Here is a 19,833-nt window from a genome sequence, read left to right as displayed (position 1 = left end):
ATTTGCACTGTTCATGTCCCATGAACAGTGCAATATGCGCTGGTTTTTTTTATTTTTTAAAATGGCTGAAATGCAGACGCACTGTGTTTCAGCCGTACTCAAATGCTGACTTAGTCAAAATTCTGAGTTGTACCAAACTGTATCGATCATTTCACTTACCAATCCAAATTTTACCAATTTCAATTGTACTTTTATTCATGAGATTTTATGAACCTTTACATTTTTTTTTTCAATTGTTATAAACCTTATAAGAATTTATGTTTGTTAATGAAATGACATGAAATTTAAATTTTGTATAAATTTATTGTCATATTTATGTTAATCTCTGAAAAAGAAACAATACATCAATATCAAAATATTATATTTCAATAATCAGGCTGGAACAATCCATGTAACAGATTTTAAAACACCAACTAGAAGTTAGTATAATTTTTTTTTAATTATAACTTTTTTATATAAACCAATTTAATTGTAGTCTTAAATTACAAACAATAATAAGAAAATGAGTGATGCGCATTGAACCACGTGACCCATTAAACCAAATTTTGTACTTTTTTTTAGAAGATTGTGATATGTTAATTTGGAGCTGGTATCTCATGAGTGTGCTAGGCCCATGAGAAATTTTTCTATTGATTTGATTTCATATATTTTGGGGGTGTATTTAAATAGCTTTCAAAGTCAACAGTTATTTATATTATTATATACTTTTTATTTTTGAAACCATATTATTATATACTTGTATATAACCTTTTAGTGTAATTTCAACGTAATTCATAAGCTTATATCTAAAAATATTAAAATTAGACTTTACGAGATATTGTTTTAAATGTGATGTCGGGCCATTTAAGAATATTGATCATATATATCTAATATTGCAACAAATGGCATGAATGCCAAATTAGTGCAATTAGCACTGCTCTAAATAATATAGAGAAGGTGATGCAACATTGACATTCTATTTTTTTTTTTTTTTTAAGAATCAGTAATATACTTATTAGAACACACAAACACGAAAGTAGTATATAAAGTTTTTTAAATAGACTTATAATATATTACATAACAAGAGTACCGCTACAAAATGACCTAATCTTTGTAGTAGTAGTCTGGGGTTATAAGGACTGAAACTCTAATACATGCAACCAATGTGACTTTCTTAGGAGGGCACAATTGGAAGAACATCCACTTCACCAAATTAATATGGAGAAGGTGATGCAACGTTGACATTCTTAGGAAGACTTAATTGGAAGAAAATCCACTTCACCAAATTAATATGAAATGTCTATTTTGTCTTGAGATACCCTATCCAAACCCCCACATGGGTATCTAGGTGATAAGTTATTTAGTCTAGGGTCTAATGTAAATTTGGAGGTTTCAAATTCAATTTTCCACATTATCGATCATGGAGTTTTGGAGATGCGTCATAAACAAAAGGTGGAATAATTTAGCCAAATAATGGGACAAAAATTCCTATAAAAAAGATACCCAATTCTGCGGTAGTAGACTAATAGTATATCTTCTTCTTATTTTTTTGAGAAATGACTAGTAGTATATCGGATGAATAAATAACTAGAGCACAAAATAAGGACCACATAATTAAAGCCAATGGCAAGTTTTTTTTTTTTTTTTTTAAGAATACTAAGTAATTTTAATATGCATACACAAAATATGAACATTATTGCTTAACCAATGGAATATTAGTACACATAAATGGGGTGACTTAATAGCCCACAAAAATATGGATTTCATTTTATTTTTTATATATGTTACAAATATTAGAGAGACTACTATCATTTTTGTGAAACTTTGGAGGTTTTTTTTTTTTGAGAAACAAACTTTGTAGGTTGATATCATTTTTTTTAATACCTTAAGTCTTCAAGGGAGGTTGACAAAGTTTTAAAATTTGTTCCGTACCGATGGAAATGACTGAATATTTGTGCATAATCAATAAAACCAACCTACTTGTTATATCTTAGTCAAAATTCCAAGGTATACCAAACTTTGACCATTTCACTGACCACTCCAAATTCTACCAATTTCAAATTGTACTTTTATTCATAAGATTTTATGAACCTTCATATATATATATATATATTTCAATTGTTATAAACCTTTTATGAATTTATGTTTATTAATGAAATGACATGAAATTTAAATTTTGTATAAAGTTATTGTCATATTTACATTAATCTCGAAAATCGAAACAATACATCAATATCAAAATATTGTATTTTAATAATTAAGCTGGAACAATCTATGTAACAGATTGTAACAGGTTTTAAAACATCGGCTAAAGGTTAGTGTAAATTTTATCTTTAATTATAACTGTTTTATATAAACCAATTTAATTGTAATCTTAAATTACAAATAATAATAAGAAAATGAGTGATGCGCATTGCGGCACGTGACCTACTAAACCAAATTTTATCCTTTTTATTCTTTAAAAAAAAAAAAAAACACTTTATCCTTTTCTATATCTACTTTATTTTTTGCTTAGCAAAAATATCTACTATATTTTTTGGTTAAGCCTTTGTGGTCAATTTCACATGATGTGGAATAAGGAAAGAATTAGGTAGTACATAATAGGCTTGTGAGCTTATCAGGACCCCATAACAAAGCAATAATGTAATCCAAAATATTGAAATGACTCAAAATGAGAACGTGCAGTGAAGTAGACTAGAAATAATAGCTGGAGTGATAAAGAGAGTATCTTTCTTTTAAAAATACAGTTAACACACAGATTCATCAAGTCGGTAGCCGCGGAAATAACGAGTACGACTGGAATCTTTTTCTTCCCATACGTAACTAATAAGTCGTAGTCGTAGACGCAAGTAACGCTAAAAATACACACCCGTTGACACGACACCGTTTCTTTGTTTTTTATTTCATATATTTTTATATTTTTATAATCACAAAACGACAAGGATTTAAAGCTTAACGTGGGTGTTGGAGTTTGGGACAAATAACCCGACAACAATCCGACCAAATCGGCCATTTTGAAATCAAAACGAAAGGTTTTAGTCTCGGTTTTTTCTGGATTGGTTTGCTTTCAAAATTTAAAGATATCTGTCGCTTTGATTTTAATTTTTCGGTTTCAAATTTGTACCAACCTGTGAATTGAAATGAAATGAAGTGAAACCCAACCAAACACCCATGTGAGATACCATATTTTACTTGTTTTATATTCTTCCACTTGTCAATTTGTACTACTTATTATATTATATTTGAGCCATACAAAATATATATAGCCATCAAACCCCATACCTCGTTTTTTACTTGAGAGACACTATAAACACACAAAATTTGATTTGTGATGTACCGGATAGTAGATAAAAAAAATGATATTAGTTGTTCTTAAGAAAATTAGTAAAAATTTACAAACTCAATAAATGAGAAAAATGAACCTCAATGGGTTAGGTTAATAGTTCTTAAGACCTCATTATATTCATGAGATCTTGAGTTTAAAACTTTTTGTCAATATTTTGGGGTTAACTCAATGGGATTCCTCCTGTAATAACCTAGTGCGTGTAAGACGGAAATACTGTATACACTCGAGGGAATAGTCAAATACTTGAAGAGATTTGAACACTTTTATTTGTAAAAAAAAAAACACAAATAATAAATAAGTGCGAAAAAATGGATACCTCTATAGAATTCTTCCTTGTAATAACTTGGTGCATGAAAGACAGAAAGACTATATACATTCAAGAGAATAATCAGATACTCAAAGAAGTTTGAACACCTTCATTTGTAAAAATAAATAAATAAATACAAATAATAAATAAGTGCGAAAAAATATTGTCATATTTTGTGTGTACCATTACAAGTTTTACTTAGCTTGTTGGGCTGTATTGTAAAAAAATAAAAATAAAAATAATAATAATAATAATAATTAAGTTGTGGTAGCTCGAGCATTGATGCAAGGATTCATGCCATTGATTGCGAAAAAAAAAAGTTTTGACTTGCGAAGTATTCGTTACGTTGGGTATTCCTGCTTGCTTGTTCATTGAACATTTAATAGCTTATTATTATTTTCTTTGACGTATTTCCTATATCGCTTTAAAGAATGTTTTCTTCTTTTTTTAATATTTGTTGCATGATGAAACTCGTACTGTCGTACTTGATAATATTTTATTTTTATATTAATTGTAAAATTCAACCTAAACTATGGGGCATTTATACTTTGCACCCTAACCTATAAAGTTTTATAATCATTACCCAAATTTTGGCAAACCTTCTAAATAATAAAGGTCAAGTGTGTAACAATCAATAGAATAAACTAATGAAGTACGTACCTAGCAAATAATTGTTGGGCATGTTATAAACTTTATTAAAAACGAAAGCCCATTAGTTTCAAATTGAGAAAAGCCGAAGCCCATTGTGTACTTCTCAATTTGCACTTAGGTCCACGATTTCTTCTCCTATAGCGATAAAAATAAAAGAGGAAAAAATCTCTTCAATGCAATGATCAATTTTTTCCTTTCAAGACCTCAATCACACTAATAATTTCCATATTTAATCTATTTCCTCTTAAAAGGTTTTACTTTCAAATCCTCTAAAATATTATCATTTCAATTTGGGAAATTTCAATTGAAAGCAAGTTTTGAATCAAGTCAGCTAAAACCATAACTATAGCCTTTCCTTTATTATTGACTTATTGTGCTGTTAGCCACAAAGATGAAAATATACATAACTCTCATTTTTCCTTTCTCTATCTTTTATTGTCAAATTGTTCCTCGGGCATCCAACTATGACTTCATAGCCTCGTAGGTAAGTGCACACTAACAAGTTATCATTGTATCCAAAAAGTGACCGTCTATACCATTTGCACCGAAGGAACCTTTCTTAATGAGAGCAAAATTAATTGCCAAGTACAATGAATTTAGTTTTGTGCCTTAGTTCTAAGTTCCTAATTATTCCAATTTAGGTTTCAATCTACTATAGTCTATGTTCTTTGCATTCAACTTTATAGTTTTGTTAATCAGTTTTAACAATCTTCATATATTTTTCCATCAGTAACAACAATGGTCAAATTGGAGGAGCAAAGAAAAGATCAAGAAGAAGCAGCAAGTTGTATCTCTAAAACCAAAAAGAAAAGCATGGTAAAAAAAAAAAACTTGCAATTGAAATATCATATATTTGTCGAAATTCTAGCGTTTGTAGTGGAATTAGCTTGAGACAGTCCAATACTCATGTACACTTAATTTATTGAGATGCAGACACATGTCAAACACTTGTCATGTGTTCATATTTTAATGGATCAAATGCACAGAAGTACTAGATCCAATTCTTAATTAGTAAAATTTGTTATAACTGTGACTGTAGAATTTTTTCCTTCTTGTAAATATCATCCATTCTTTTTTTTCTTTTTTTCTTATACTCTTTTTTTGAGAAACTCCGATTAAAAAATCCCCCAATGAGCAATGAATATCTTATCCGCCATAACAGCCAGCCAGCGTATATCATATTATCATGTCAATAGTGCTCACAACCGCACAATGCCCACTTCCTCACTTTCAGTCTACGTTCACAATCAACAACGACAACAATGGCTACTCAGCTCAACATCGCAGCCACAGCCGTCTGCTCCAATTGCTCAATGAATGTACGGACATGTCTCAGCTCAAACAAATCCACGCTCACACACTCCGCACTACCACCTCCACTCACAGTCCACACACCCTCTTTCTCTATTCCCGAATTCTCCACTTCTCTTCTCTTTCTGATTTCGACTACGCGTCCCGGGTTTTCGACCAAGTTCACAACCCCAATTCGTTCATGTGGAACACTCTCATAAGAGCGTGTGCACGAAGCTCTGACCGCAAAGAGGAGGCTATACAGTTATACTATAGAATGTTAGAACAAGGAATAGTCATGCCGGATAAACATACATTTCCCTTTGTTTTAAAAGCTTGCGCGTATTTGTTTGCGCTTTTTGTGGGGAAGCAGGTTCATGCCCATGTTTTGAAACTTGGGTATGATTCAGATGTTTATATTAATAACAGTTTGATTCATTTGTATGGAACTTGTGGGTGTTTGGATGTAGCGGAGAAAGTGTTTGTTAAAATGCCTGAGAGAAGTGTGGTTTCATGGAATGTTATGATTGATGCTTATGTTCAGTTAGGTGAGTTTTATACTGCATTGAAACTGTTTCGTGAGATGCAGAACATGTTTGAGCCTGATGGGTATACAATGCAGAGTGTTATTAGTGCTTGTGCCGGTTTGGGTGCTCTGGCTTTAGGGATGTGGGCTCATGCTTGTGTGTTGAGGAAGGGTGGTGTTGACATGGTTGATGATGTTTTGGTGAACAATTGCTTGGTGGATATGTATTGCAAATGTGGGTCATGGGAAATTGCTCAGCAAGTCTTTGAGAGGATGCCTAAACACGATGTGAATTCTTGGAATTCAATGATTTTAGGGTTAGCCATGCATGGGAAGGCTGAGGCTGCATTGGAATATTTTGTTAGAATGGTGAGGATGGAGAGTATTGTCCCGGATTCTATTACTTTTGTTGGTGTTTTGAGCGCGTGTAACCATAGAGGTATGGTAAGTGAGGGCCGTAATTATTTTGATATGATGATTGCTGATTATAAGATTGAACCACGATTAGAGCACTATGGATGCCTTGTAGATCTCCTTGCTCGTGCTGGGCTCATTGATGAAGCTTTGAACTTGGTCTCAGATATGCCCATGAAACCTGATGTTATAATTTGGAGGATTCTCCTTGATGCTTGTTGCAAGAAGAACGTAGGCGTAGAACTTAGTGAAGAAATGGCCTCACAGATCCTTGAGTCAGAAGGAGGTGATTGCAGTGGTGTTTATGTGCTTTTGTCTAAAGTTTATGCATCAGCTAGCCGATGGGATGATGTTGGATTGGTTAGGAAATTGATGACTGATAAGGGTGTAACAAAAGAGCCTGGTTGTACTTCAATAGAGATATATGGCACTTCTCATGAATTTTTCGCTGGGGACACATCTCATCCAAAAACTAAAGAAATATATCAGGTTTTGGATGTGATCGAAGAAAGACTAGAATCAGTAGGACATGCACCTGACTTTTCACAAGCACCAATGGTTGATGAGCTCAACAATGAAAAACAACATGCTCTTAGGTTACATAGTGAGAGACTTGCAATTGCTTTTGGGCTCTTAAGCTTGAAACCAGGCATGCCTATACGTATATTTAAGAATCTTCGGGTATGTGATGACTGCCATAAGGTTACCAAATTAATATCTAGAATCTATAATGTTGAGATTATTGTGAGAGATCGTGCTCGATTCCATCATTTTAAAGATGGCATCTGTTCTTGCATGGATTACTGGTGATGATTTTCTGTTGTATGAAGAGTCATTAGATGTAAATAAGGATAAATTACATTAAAGACTTGTATGCACAAATTGCCTGCCACATCCATGTTATGGTTGAATAATTTAATACCTTTTAAAAAAAAAAGTATGTAGTTTTGAACATCTATGAATAGGAGAAAATTATCTTATGCAATCTTATGAGACATCTATGTCACATCATGTTTGAGTCCCACATGTTGTGAGAGAGATGTCTCATCTCTCATGAGATATATTCTTACGAATGGGAGGTAGTATCTTATGCAATATCACTCTCATCTATCTGTAAGGTCCAAAACCGTAAGTTCCACATTCTAGCAAGAAGATTGTTGTATATACACTCCTTACATAGGAATAGGGTACTTCCTGTCCAAGTTCAAGCTGACCAGTTACAGCTAACTTATAAGATTCCACACGCACGTAGAAATACGGAGCTTATCCATTGAAATTAAGTCACATGTTAGCAGCCATAGTCGTATATTACCTTTCTACGTTAATTACAATTAGTCCCATTAATTTCCCTGTCAACAAGAGTAGTTTAGTGATTTAAGCCAATATGCCTGCCGGCTTTGTCTTGCTAACAAGTAGGTAGGTTTCTCACGTTAGTGCATGACATCAATTGACAGTAGTTTTTAGTTTTAGCTTGATCATTTGGCATTAGTCAATCTTGATCTACTACGCAGGCCATTATTTAGGCCATTTATATATTAATTGCTTCAGAAATCAAAATTATAATCTGGCTTGCACTTTGCAGGTGCACATGCTCTCCTTTGATTCCACATTGTTTGTCGGTTTAGACAAGTTCCTTTGTGAGATAGAATGACTCAAATGCAATTTTTATTACAGCAATTTATGTGTCAGAAATCAGAATCACTACCTTATGTTACTTTAATCCATTATTATTATTATGAATTTATGTTAATTCAATTTAATATTTATACAACATAAGCTTGAATTGAAAATCTTAATTCAATGCTGCAATAGTTATTTTATATTTATGAATATTCTTCTTCATGCTCTGCAGGGCCCCTCGCGTGTCCCCCATATTATTGCTAAAATTATGCCATGGATTGCGGCAGTTGTTATAGAGTCAATTTGGCTTTGCTAAAATAATGAAAATTTTTAAATTTTGGGGAAAAAGCATGATCTCAAATTGTAGCTATGGATAAAGTAACTCATAGAAAGTTTTTTCAAAGAAAAAGCCAATTTTTGTACCATAACTCTTGCCATTGCTCTGTTGTGGCCGACTATGTAAGTTCATATAAAATTGGTTGTTTACCAATCATAATCAATCACATTAGAGTTATGGTCGTAGAATAACTATTTTTGAAAGTGTCATTTTTAAAAGTATATTGTATTTTCACAAGGTAATTTTTTAACATCGCATCTTTCAAATGTTACAAATTGTTCAATTATGTATTTAGAACGCAAAATTTTGAAACTAATTTTTTTTTTAAAGTATGTTTTCAAATAGCTGACCCAAAGGAACAAACAATGTGCTATCAAGTATCATTATCAACCCCTATGGTATTTATCCATCATTGACAAATTCTCCATACGACTCAATCTTTTGAAGTTATCCACACATTCAAAAAGTGTTTCAGAAATGTTACTACCATGTGAGTGAGACTAAAGAGACTAAGTGGATAGTGGATAGTGGATAATGAAGTTTGAGCTGTGGTGCACTTGTGCTTTGACTGCTTTCTATACTTGCTAATGGTTGCTAATTTGCTATGCCAAATATATCTACAAAGTTGAGTACATGAAAGATTACAAATTGAGGTGACGATAATTAATTGGTTTTATTTAAATAATATAAGAAATGAATGAATGTTTAACCTTACTCTCTCTTTTTTCTTTTTCTTTTTTTCCTTTTTTTTTTTTAAATCATAGACATTTGGCCTATTTTGCTAAAACTTTACGAATTATATTACTAAAAAATTTTGTTCCTATGTTATTTAATTATATAGTCTCTTTTGAAACTCAATTTTATAATTGTTTGTAAGTTATGCGTCCATGTTTGTGGGGTCTACCCTATATATAAGTGAGGGATATTTTGTGCAATTATTACAGGGTAAAATTGATTAACTTGACTCCTAAATCCAACTTAGTCCCTAAATCGTTAATTATTAGTCAAATTTGAAAAATCTTGAACCTTGGTTGTTAACAGTATTTTACCCATTATTATATAAAAGAGATTGAAACTCAGTTTGGCCAAATTTGAGTTTCAAAAGTGACTATATAACTAAATAATTTGCTAAAGAAGCTTTTAGTTATATGGTTCTGGGGAAAAGCTATTATTTTGCTTTAAAAAAAGCCATTGGCACTTAGTTTGTATTTTTAAAAAATTAACATTTTAAAATCAAACTCTAAAATTTTAATATTATTTCATTTGAAATTTCCAATCAAACTATAAAATTAAATCTGAAAAGTTTAAGATTTAAATTGATATGACTTTTAAAAGTCTATAGTTTAATTTTAAGCTAATTAGATGATTTAATTGTAACAATTTAAAACTTTTTTATGGTTTAATTTAAAATTTTAAAAATAAAAGGGTTTAATTTAAATTCATTTAAGAAATATAGGGCTTAAAAGATAATTACATTGAGTATTATATAACATTAAAGTCATGAAAAATTTGAGTAATGTTAGGAATATTATAAATTTTACTATATAGGTCTTAAACTTGTCACCAATCATAATAAGTAATTCAAATCTATTATATTGTTAGAAAATACTACAAATTTTCTTACATAACTTTTACAAATTGATATGACACTCGTCAGTTTATAAATTGTTTGTAGGATTTTTGTAAACGTCTAACTGGCATTCATCACATTTATTGTCACATTGATTTGTAAACTTTTTGTAGTATTTATAAAATCACTCGACAAAATATTATTTTTATTTTCTCTAACTTGTTCCACATGATTTAGATTCATTAATACACATGGTAAAATTCTAGAGCTATTACAAATTTTATCATAAAAAACTTATAAGCTGATGTGACAAGACTATGATTAGTGTCACTTAAACAACATAATAAATAAATATATAAATTACTTTTGAGAAGTTGGTAACATGTCAATTTATAAGATTTATGTAGTAAAATTTGTTTTATCTCTAACATCACTTAAAATACATCTATTTATTAATTGTCATTGTAAATTTATTCCAAAGTTTGACTCTAATTTTATCTACATAATAATTTTTTGTTACCGTATAAAATATTGTCTCTTTATACAATGTATCAAATTTAAGTATTTCCTTTGGGTATTCTTTGTTCCAGGGGGGATTATTTGATAGTTCTGGTCTTGTAGGAGGGGAGATTTAAATCCTAGATATTTCTAATAAAACATCAAGAAGTGTCAGTTGAACTACAATACTCTTGGCACAAATTACTAATATAAGAAAATATAAATTTAACTACCACAAACAATTCATTTTAAAATTGTACTAACCTCTTTCTTAAATCTATGACCTCTAGACTATCTAAATTCACATTCAAGTTTGAAGAGTTTATAGAAAACAATGATAGTTTACTTAGGATCATTCAAGCATGAACCGTCTAAATTAAGAGTTCAAAAGACATATCTTGTACAAATGAAAGAATTGCTTTCTCAATTGCCTCTACAAATTTATCCCAAACTTTTAAATTAATAGTAGTTGATGTATCAAAGCACATACTTGCATCAATTGCCTCTGCAAATTTATCCCAAAGTTTGACTCTAATTCTTGGTTAAATTACAATTAAGATAAATTTTGGTTTCAATAAAACTAGGAATTTTAGTCCAACAATATCAAATTGAGACACGAAAATCTTGCTTGGTCACTAGTGCAGCCTTCTTAGGCTCTTTTTTGTCTTTTGGCATTTATTCACGGTCATCTTCAAGGCAACTTTATCTTCACAAGTTACCATCCAAACTCAAGTTGTCTTCAAACTTCTATCTTCAATTCGAAGGGTGTGACAGAGACTCAGTCTTCTTCAATTTGAAGGGTGTGACAGAGACTCAGTGATATTAAGTTCATGTGTATTGGCCCAAGGGTCTAATTATAGTGTTAAGTCCATGCATACCTAATCCTATCACCTAACTTTATATGTACCCTACTTAAGATTCATTGTAACATATGGATTGAGATTATAGTGAAGATGTAATCGTCTAGGACTTTTTCCGTGAATGTAGGTCGTTAGGCAAAAACCATATAATCCCTACGTTCTCCTTCCTCTCTGTACTCTCTCTTCTTTATATAATAAAGTCTAACTAGACCTTCAAATTATATGCAATTAAAAAAATACCCCTGAAAATAACTTTACAATAAAATTAACTACGCAAGTCTAGAAAGAGAAATTAAATGCATTCCAGAAAACAAAATCACAAAACCTTACATGGCTCTTTTTTAAAAATAATGAAGACAAGTGTGCGTATATTTTATAAATATTTTTTTAACGGATACCTTAAAGGTATTTGTTAGCTAACTATTTTAAGAAAGTTTTTATAGAAAAAAATAATTTTATTTTTTAACAACTTTTTATATTTTTCATAAAAATTAATAGTATCAAAACTTCTTTAAAATTGTTCATTAACAAATGCCCCTGAACCCATTTTATAATGTAATATAACCTTTGATGAACCCCACAGAAGAGTATCATCAGAATTAGCTTCCAAGATGAACCAAACAGGAACTCTATTGATGGGCCACTAGTATTGTTATGACTGCCCATCATATCAAATAGAAGCATGTGCTTTGAGCTATCTCCGTTCAACTGTCTAATTTATTAACAGAACAGAACAGAGTATTCCAGCTAAAAAAGAAAAAGAAAAACCACACAACAAAGTAAGATCCACCCTCTCAAAAAAAAAGAAAAAAAAGAGTAAGATCCCGAATGCTTTGAGGCGGCATACAAACTGGCCTAAATCATAATTTTACAGAATAATTGCTCACTCATTTGAATAAAATTGTAATGCGCCCATGATGCTTCTCTAGATACTTAATTTGCGAAGTCCATTGCCACTGATGCACCAAAAGCAAAGACAAAAAAGATATTATGAAATGGAGACGGGAAATCAAAAATAAGAAATAAGAATACAAATTGCTCGCTATAGCCTTTAAAGCTGATGGTGAAGATGAAAAAATATGATGATACAAGTCAAGTCATAGTTATCTCAGTGATATTATGAAAGCAAAAGAGATGCAACACTTCATATTCTGATGCAATCAAGAGGATCACAATAGTAGGAATGAACTCTTATGAAATTACAATTTCAATGACATTTGTGTCATTTGATGAAACACATTGGAAATCCACCAAACTGACCAATAGTATATCTTAACATTCTTAGCAATATTGTCCCTCCAAACAAACTTTTGATCTTACAAATATGTTGGTAATTGCAGGTATTCTAAAGGAATGGGATAGAACTTTAAAACCAACCGTGTCTTTCCTACCTAATTGTTACTTTCTAGTCTTTCTTTTGCTAGCCTTCATTATATAGTTATCCTTTCTATATCTATTCAACTCCTCCTAGTGTTCCATAAAAATAAAAATAAAAATCCTAGTGTAAAACACAGAGAAGTATCAACAAAAAAAAAAAACTATGGTACCTATCAAGATTCAAAAGTTACAAGAGTACATCACATGGTGATAATTATTTTGACATAGAAAGCAATCTTGCTAAAGAGTCAAATTACTGAAGCTAAGTAACTACCAGTTAGCATATTTAACATCCTTGCCACCTATCTTTGTACGTTTCTTTTATAACGATAATCTGCATCCATAGTTTCCCAGTATCCTTCAAAAGCCTTATGCACCACTTGACAATACAGCCCAAATATGTGTTTTCCTAGCATGCAACTGATGACCAAATACTGAAATGTCGAGGAAAATTGGAGACTTAAAAATGTTCCCTCCAAGCAAACAGGTACCTTTCAAACTCAATGTTTAATTTACAATAAAGGCTTTGACTACCCTACAGTGAGCTTCACAAAGCATGGTTGTGCACTTTATGCTCGACCCCTTTTTTTAAAAATAAATCACTTTATGTACCATTTGACTGATAATAAAGCATAGGGAATCAGATCAGAATCTAATCTCTTAGAATTCTGTGTTTACTACAAACTGATCGTGTGTTCTGTGTATTTCCGAAAAAATCATTTTTAACAGGTTGTAATGCTAATTATTTATCAGATTGATACACCAGTTATCACAAAATTGATTAAGAATTCAGGAAAGATGATATGTACACAGTTTTTGGGAGGGAAAATAGAATTATTTATAGGAAAGAAGATAGAATTTTAGTTAGAACCAAAAATAAACAATGGATAAAGTTCGGATTTGACCAAGGAAATCCTAACCTGTGGGAACCAATTAGTATCCAACTTTGATTAAACTTATCTGATATCTTTATTTAATGATACTTAAGCCGGTTTCACACGAGTTACTAGTTGATACAACTTAACAATCGAAAAATAAGGACCTCACAATGTTTACAATCTAAAAACTAGGAACTAACAGCTTCCCAATAAAATACCTAGTAAGGTGCTAACAACTTGTAGTCAATGACTCACTTCACATAATCTTCTCCTAAAAACTAGGACATAACTAAACTAACTTTAACTATTGGAGTCCTACTACCAAGAATTACAAACACTCTTACTGCCAAGTACTCTAATAAACATAAATGTTAAAATATCAAACTTCTATAACACACAGGTGTTAAAATAACAAGCTCCAAACATTATCTCACTTCTACATGATCTATATTATGGACCCATAGCCCAAAATTCATGTACGTAACAAAAGACCAAACCAACTGAAGGTTAAAACTCACCTTTGGATGAAGATTGAACCAAAACAACATGCATAGTTGAATTGTTTGGAGGAAGCTGCAATCGAAGGGGATGAAGGTTTCCATTGAAGGGATTCCGAGTGCACACTATAATACCCTCCAAACCCGTCTCTCTCTCCAATTTCTGAGTCATTTCTTCAACCACATTACCCTTGTAAGTAAAATACTCCTCCACAGCTTCATCATCCACTTCACCATCATCTTCAGCCACATGATAGAATATAGTCCTCCCCTCTGATGACCTTGGTGATGCTACACTCACATCATTCGAACCACTAGACTGCAAACCAAAACACAAATAAACAAAAACAAAAACAAAAACAAAGAACTTTTACAGCTAAACCAAAAGATTCAATTTTTATAAATTAAAAAAAACAAAAACAACAAACAAATAAAAAACAAAACAAAAAACAACTCAGAACCTCCAAAGAATTCTGATGTGATGGTGGGTGTGAGTTTTGACTCGGAGACTGAGCTTGAATCTCGACAATATCAACATCCCAGAGAATATAATTCTGAGAAGAGTCCCTGAAAGGAATGTCATGGGTGATAGAGTTTCTCCAAGGTGGCACACCACCATTGGCTCTCAAGAACTTGCCGAACCGGGTCTTGAGCTTGACCCGGGACCCTTCATTGATGGGTTCCCACTCGTGCGAGGAGTCGAGCCTCTGAGGCAGAGACTGCACCACCTTGTGACCCGTCGCGCCAAACAAGAAAGGGTGGTTCGAGGCAGTGAGGTACTTGTTGTAACAGCTCTTGAGTCGGATTATGGACTGTGTGCCTTTGACAAACTCGACGGTCCACCAGGCTCTCTTGCTGGAGGTGGAGGATCCGTTTCGTTCTTGGGTCACGGACACTTGGTCTTCCTCGGCTACAAGGTACTTGTCATGGTGGCTACGGAGGCGGACAGCTTTGGCGTTGCGGAAGAGGTCCATTATTACTCAGAAAAAAAAAAAACTTTGTTGTTGGAATTTTTCAGAGTTTAGACAAGAAATGTTTTATTGCCATGCATGTGAATGATCAGAGTGAAGAGAATGGTAAAGTGAATGATGAATTTGAGCTGTTGTGCAACTTCTGCTTTCCATTTAAAAAGATCGCTGGTAAAGGTGTCATGTGTGCTAAATGCTAAAACATCACCCAGTTTTTATTTCTCTCTCCTCTTGCATGTCAGGTCTCATTTTGTGGTTGAGAATTAAAGTAAGAGACGTGGTATTGTTAAATGCTATCTTATAATAGATAAATTAACTTTTTTGACATTTTAAAATATAATATTTTAAAATAACTAATGCTAGTTTTTTAATTATGCTAAAATTAACAATAATTTTTAGAACATGAAAGCTTAGAAATTGACTTGCCGACGTCGTGAATAGGATATATTACATTTTATCACTATAAATTATATTCTAAATTAAATTTTGCACTTAAAATTTTTAAATTGTAAAATGCACGGTTAGCATAATAAATTTTGCTTAAGTGGCACAAGGTCAAAAGACCCAAATGAATCACGTGATTTGCATGTGATTGAGTTTCCATCTTCGATAATAGAAGAATTGACGTAGGGGTGAAAAGTTTAACATTGATATATAGTTCATGAAGAAAAGTGACTACCACGTATTCAGAGGACTATGGTGATACCACAGTTTGTACTAAAAACAACATAAATATTTCATGTTTAAAAACAGGGACCGACGCAAGTGGGGCCCAAGGGGGCCCGACCCCCTGTGTTGAATTTTTTTTAGTTATAATATTCTTCATTTTTGTTGTTAGGCCTCTCCCAAAACCTTAGGCTTCTTTTTTCTCCTATTAGTCTAATTAGCCTCACTCAAACAGTAATTATATATCCAACTAAAAAATTTAACAAAAATAATAAAAATATTCACAGTAGTAATTATATTTTAGCAACAAAAAAAAAAAAACTATTTTTCCACTAAAGAACTGGAAAATCATGTGTTATTGGAGAAGTTAAAGTTTAAATTTTTGCAACTATAGAAAACTAGTATAAATACCAGTTAACTGTAGTAAGTTGTTAAAAATAAAATATAATATTTTATCAAGATTATATATTTTCCTTCAATTAAAAAATTCAAATTCTCTAGCTTCTTTTATTATTTTAATGAATTGTTTATATTATTTTAAATGAAGTTATAAAAAAAATAAAACATTTGATATTTGGTGTATTGTAAAGTGAGGTGATAAATAGATAAAATAACTTTTTGAGATGATAAAAGCTAAGATTGTTAGCACTACTAATGTGAATGCTCTAACTTCACAAAAAAAAAAATCCTAGCCAACCTAGTATTAAAAAAAACATTATTTTGTTTTTGCTTGTCTTTGTTAGTAAATTATTGCATTTTAATGTATTTAGAAACAACAATTTTGAGTATTTATAATTTTTTAATACTATATGTGTGCGTGCACAATTTGTACCCAGTCCAATCACTAGATGGACCTAGGCCCAAAGAGTCTTATACAATGAAATTTGTAGAGTATGGATTTGAAATCTAGGTTAGGGATATTGGAGAGTTGATAAACAGACTAGAATGCCGCAATCTATGCAAATAATAGATGACTATGACAAAAAACTTTCATCGGACGTAAGCCGAGGACCACGTGTATTGTCTTTCTCTTTTTAAGCAAAATATTACAATTGGTCTTCAAGTTTTTCGTCCCCTGCTCCTCTTCATACCTCTCCTGTCCTCTTATATCCATCTTCTTCATTTCTTTCTCTCCCACGTGTAGCACAGATTTTCCTCATTGATACTTGTCCCATCCACCACCTTCTTGAAGTCTTCAAATAATAGTTAGAAGACTCAATATTACTGTTCAAAGGTCATCTCTCCATTAATGCGGCTAGGGAGGTAGATGCAGGGCCTTTAATGCAGTGGTAGCAACTTTTTTCCTTAGATATTTCTCACACGTTCCTCCTTCTAACGAGTGCTTGGATCACACTTTTACCCAACAGAACTTCCAAAATTCTGTCTCTAAATCCTTTAGCACGTCTCATGGCCTTTATTGGGCCCGTCCGAGGAGATACTCCTCCTCGGACAACTCCTCTGCCCCTTGTAGCACGAACTGGCCTGTGGGCCTCGAAGACTCTGATTGAACAGACTTATACCAACAAACCAAGCCCAAGGCCCAAATGTGCATTTAAGCAATTTTGCCCCCCACAATATGGATGCTTATTTGGAGTTTTTTTTTCTTTATACTCCGGCCCCTGCTAGCTTAAAATCCTGGGTCCATCCCTATTTTAAAGTCAAACTCCAAAAATTTTAAATTATTTTAATTGAAATTGCCAACCAAACTTGAAAGTTTCATTTGAAAATTTTAAGGTTTAAATTGATATTACTTTTGAAAGTCTACAATTTGATTCAAAGTTAATCATACGATTTAATTTGTAACAATCTTTAAACTTTAGAGTTTAATTTAAACACAAAGTTAAATTTGAAATAACTAAAAAATACAGAGCTTAAAAGTAAAAAGATAATTACATTAATTGACTATATTCTCATATAATGTTAAAAGTTAGAAATGATTCAAGTGATATTAGAGATACTACAAATTTTAAATAGATGATTAAAGTTCTTTTCTTTTTTTCCTATCTTATCTTGTTGGAATCATATTCATGTTTTGTTTGATTGCTAAGAAAAAAGGATAGTTATTTTGTGATTGTATTTTGATAGCCAAATCGAGGATTTTGTTATTGATGATGATTTTTGCGATGATTGATATATGCTTGATTTTGGATTTATTTGATTGTATTATTGTGTTCTATATCTTTTGCTAATTCTTATGTTATTCAAGATTCACGGAAAGTAGTAGCTATTGTTAATTTTCTCATGCAGTTGGTATCATTGTTAACCTCTGTAACTCTGATTCTGGAGTGAATTAGGGAAAAAAGTATGCAATTAAGAGGGCGTTTGGATAGCGCAAATGCACGTCCACGTCCAAGTTTTTTTTTTTTTTTTTTTTTACGCGTGTTTGTTACTGTTCATTGGCCATGAACAGTGATTTTAGGCCAATGAATAATAACTTTTGGCATGAACAGTGTTTTTTACCTCTTTAAAAATGATTTTGCTACAATGTTTTCAGTTTTCAGCAATAAGTTCTATCTAAACAGACCCTAAATCGCATCTCTTAGAGCATCAGCAGCGGATAGGGGATATCCCAAATTCTAGCCCATTTTACAATTCTGAGCCTAAAAGACCACTCCATTAGAAGATGTAAAATACAACTATTGCAAAAAAGAAAAATACAATTGAGCTACAGTGCGATTCTACATTTAGAATCGCACTGTAGCTTAATGGTAAAACAAAAAAAATATTTTTTAATCGATTTGGTCTTCTCTCCTCTCTCTGCAAATCATAATTTTCATTTTCTTTCTCTCTCTTTCTTTCTACTCTCTCTTCTTCAACGGCATGGAGGCAATGGCGTGGAGGCTTGATCAGCTTCTGTGGTGGAGGTGTGGAGATCGTGGGTTTGTTCATGGGTTTCCGACGACCCTCTCTTTCTTGCCATTGCTGCTGGTAAGAACGGATGGGTTTGGATTTGGGTTTGGTGAGAACAGATGGGTTTGATTTTGGATTTTGATTTTGATTTTGATTTTTGATTTTGGATTTTAATTTGGCTGGATTTTGCTCAGCAGGGGTGGGTGGTGTGACTGAGAACGATGGAGATCGGTGTGGGTTTTGACGAGATCTACACGAGTGTTGACAACGGTGGAGATCGGCATGGTGGAAATTGATGGGTGGCGAGATTGGCGTGGTGGAGATCGGTGGAGCTGTGGTGTTGTGATCGGCGTGGGTGTTAATAGTTTTTTTTTTTCCTGGGTTTGCTAGTATATGTGATTGGCGTTGTGGTGGCTGTGACGTTGTGATCGGCATGATGTTTTTTTTTTTTTTTTTTCCTCGTTCGTCCGATCTGGGTTGATATGGATGATAGAGGAGTTGTGTGGAGAAGTTAGGTTAATATGGATGATGGAGAAAGAGTCTATAATAAGGTGAAAAGTGAAGTAATGGAAGATTCTGGAAAGTAGTGTGGAGGATAAAATTGAGAAAAAATAAAAAAGAAAAAAAAAACATTTTATTGTGAAGATATATTATTTTAATAAGTAGAATAAAAAATTAAAGTTAAAATGTTGAGTGTATTGAAAAATAATATTGTATAATTGATAAATTAAATTTTTGATACGGTAAAATAAGATATACCAATGCTGATGCTCTTAGGATGGCTCTCTTTAAATTACTATTCTTAAAGCAGAAGCATCTTCACACTAGTTTTCGCAACATTATTTTTCACTGATTCCACCGAATGCTTTTCATTCACTTTTAAATATCATGTTATCAAAACATGATTTTCAAATAGCTGACCATGAGGACACATTGCGTGTTTTCAAGTTATCATTGACCCTACGGGATTTCTCAATCACTGACAAATTCTCGATACACTCAAATCTTTTGAAGTTGTTCACACCTTTAGCGAGATTTTCTCCTTAATTTCATGCACCTTCGTGAAACACTTGTTTATACCAATGATGACATGATTAATACTAAACCATCAAATATATTAGATCAAAAAACCTCTGCTAATAATTGTACAATAGAATTATTTTAGCAAGCCTCGGAAGAGAAACTAAAAGCAGCAGGGG

At 32.3% G+C, this 19,833-nt stretch overlaps 2 protein-coding genes across 2 annotated transcripts; one reads left to right on the top strand and one right to left on the bottom strand.

Annotated features, from left to right (window-relative positions):
• Positions 1-5,383: 5,383 nt before the first annotated feature.
• LOC142627590 (pentatricopeptide repeat-containing protein At1g59720, chloroplastic/mitochondrial) lies at positions 5,384-7,395 on the top strand. The gene has a single exon (XM_075801466.1). The coding sequence runs from the start codon at positions 5,470-5,472 to the stop codon at positions 7,321-7,323; it is 1,854 nt and encodes a 617-aa protein (XP_075657581.1). The 5' UTR covers positions 5,384-5,469; the 3' UTR covers positions 7,324-7,395.
• A 4,702-nt stretch (positions 7,396-12,097) lies between these two features.
• Positions 12,098-15,309, bottom strand: LOC142626882 (uncharacterized). The gene is made up of 3 exons (XM_075800588.1): positions 14,612-15,309; positions 14,172-14,469; positions 12,098-12,354 (listed from the first exon to the last, which is right to left on the bottom strand). The coding sequence occupies exons 1-3, from the start codon at positions 15,122-15,124 to the stop codon at positions 12,332-12,334; spliced, it is 834 nt and encodes a 277-aa protein (XP_075656703.1). The 5' UTR covers positions 15,125-15,309; the 3' UTR covers positions 12,098-12,331.
• Positions 15,310-19,833: the final 4,524 nt, after the last annotated feature.

Source organism: Castanea sativa, chromosome 3 (assembly GCF_040712315.1).
Source record: "Castanea sativa cultivar Marrone di Chiusa Pesio chromosome 3, ASM4071231v1".
NCBI classification, from domain to species: Eukaryota; Viridiplantae; Streptophyta; class Magnoliopsida; order Fagales; family Fagaceae; genus Castanea; species Castanea sativa.
This window is presented reverse-complemented; position numbering and strand designations above follow the sequence as displayed.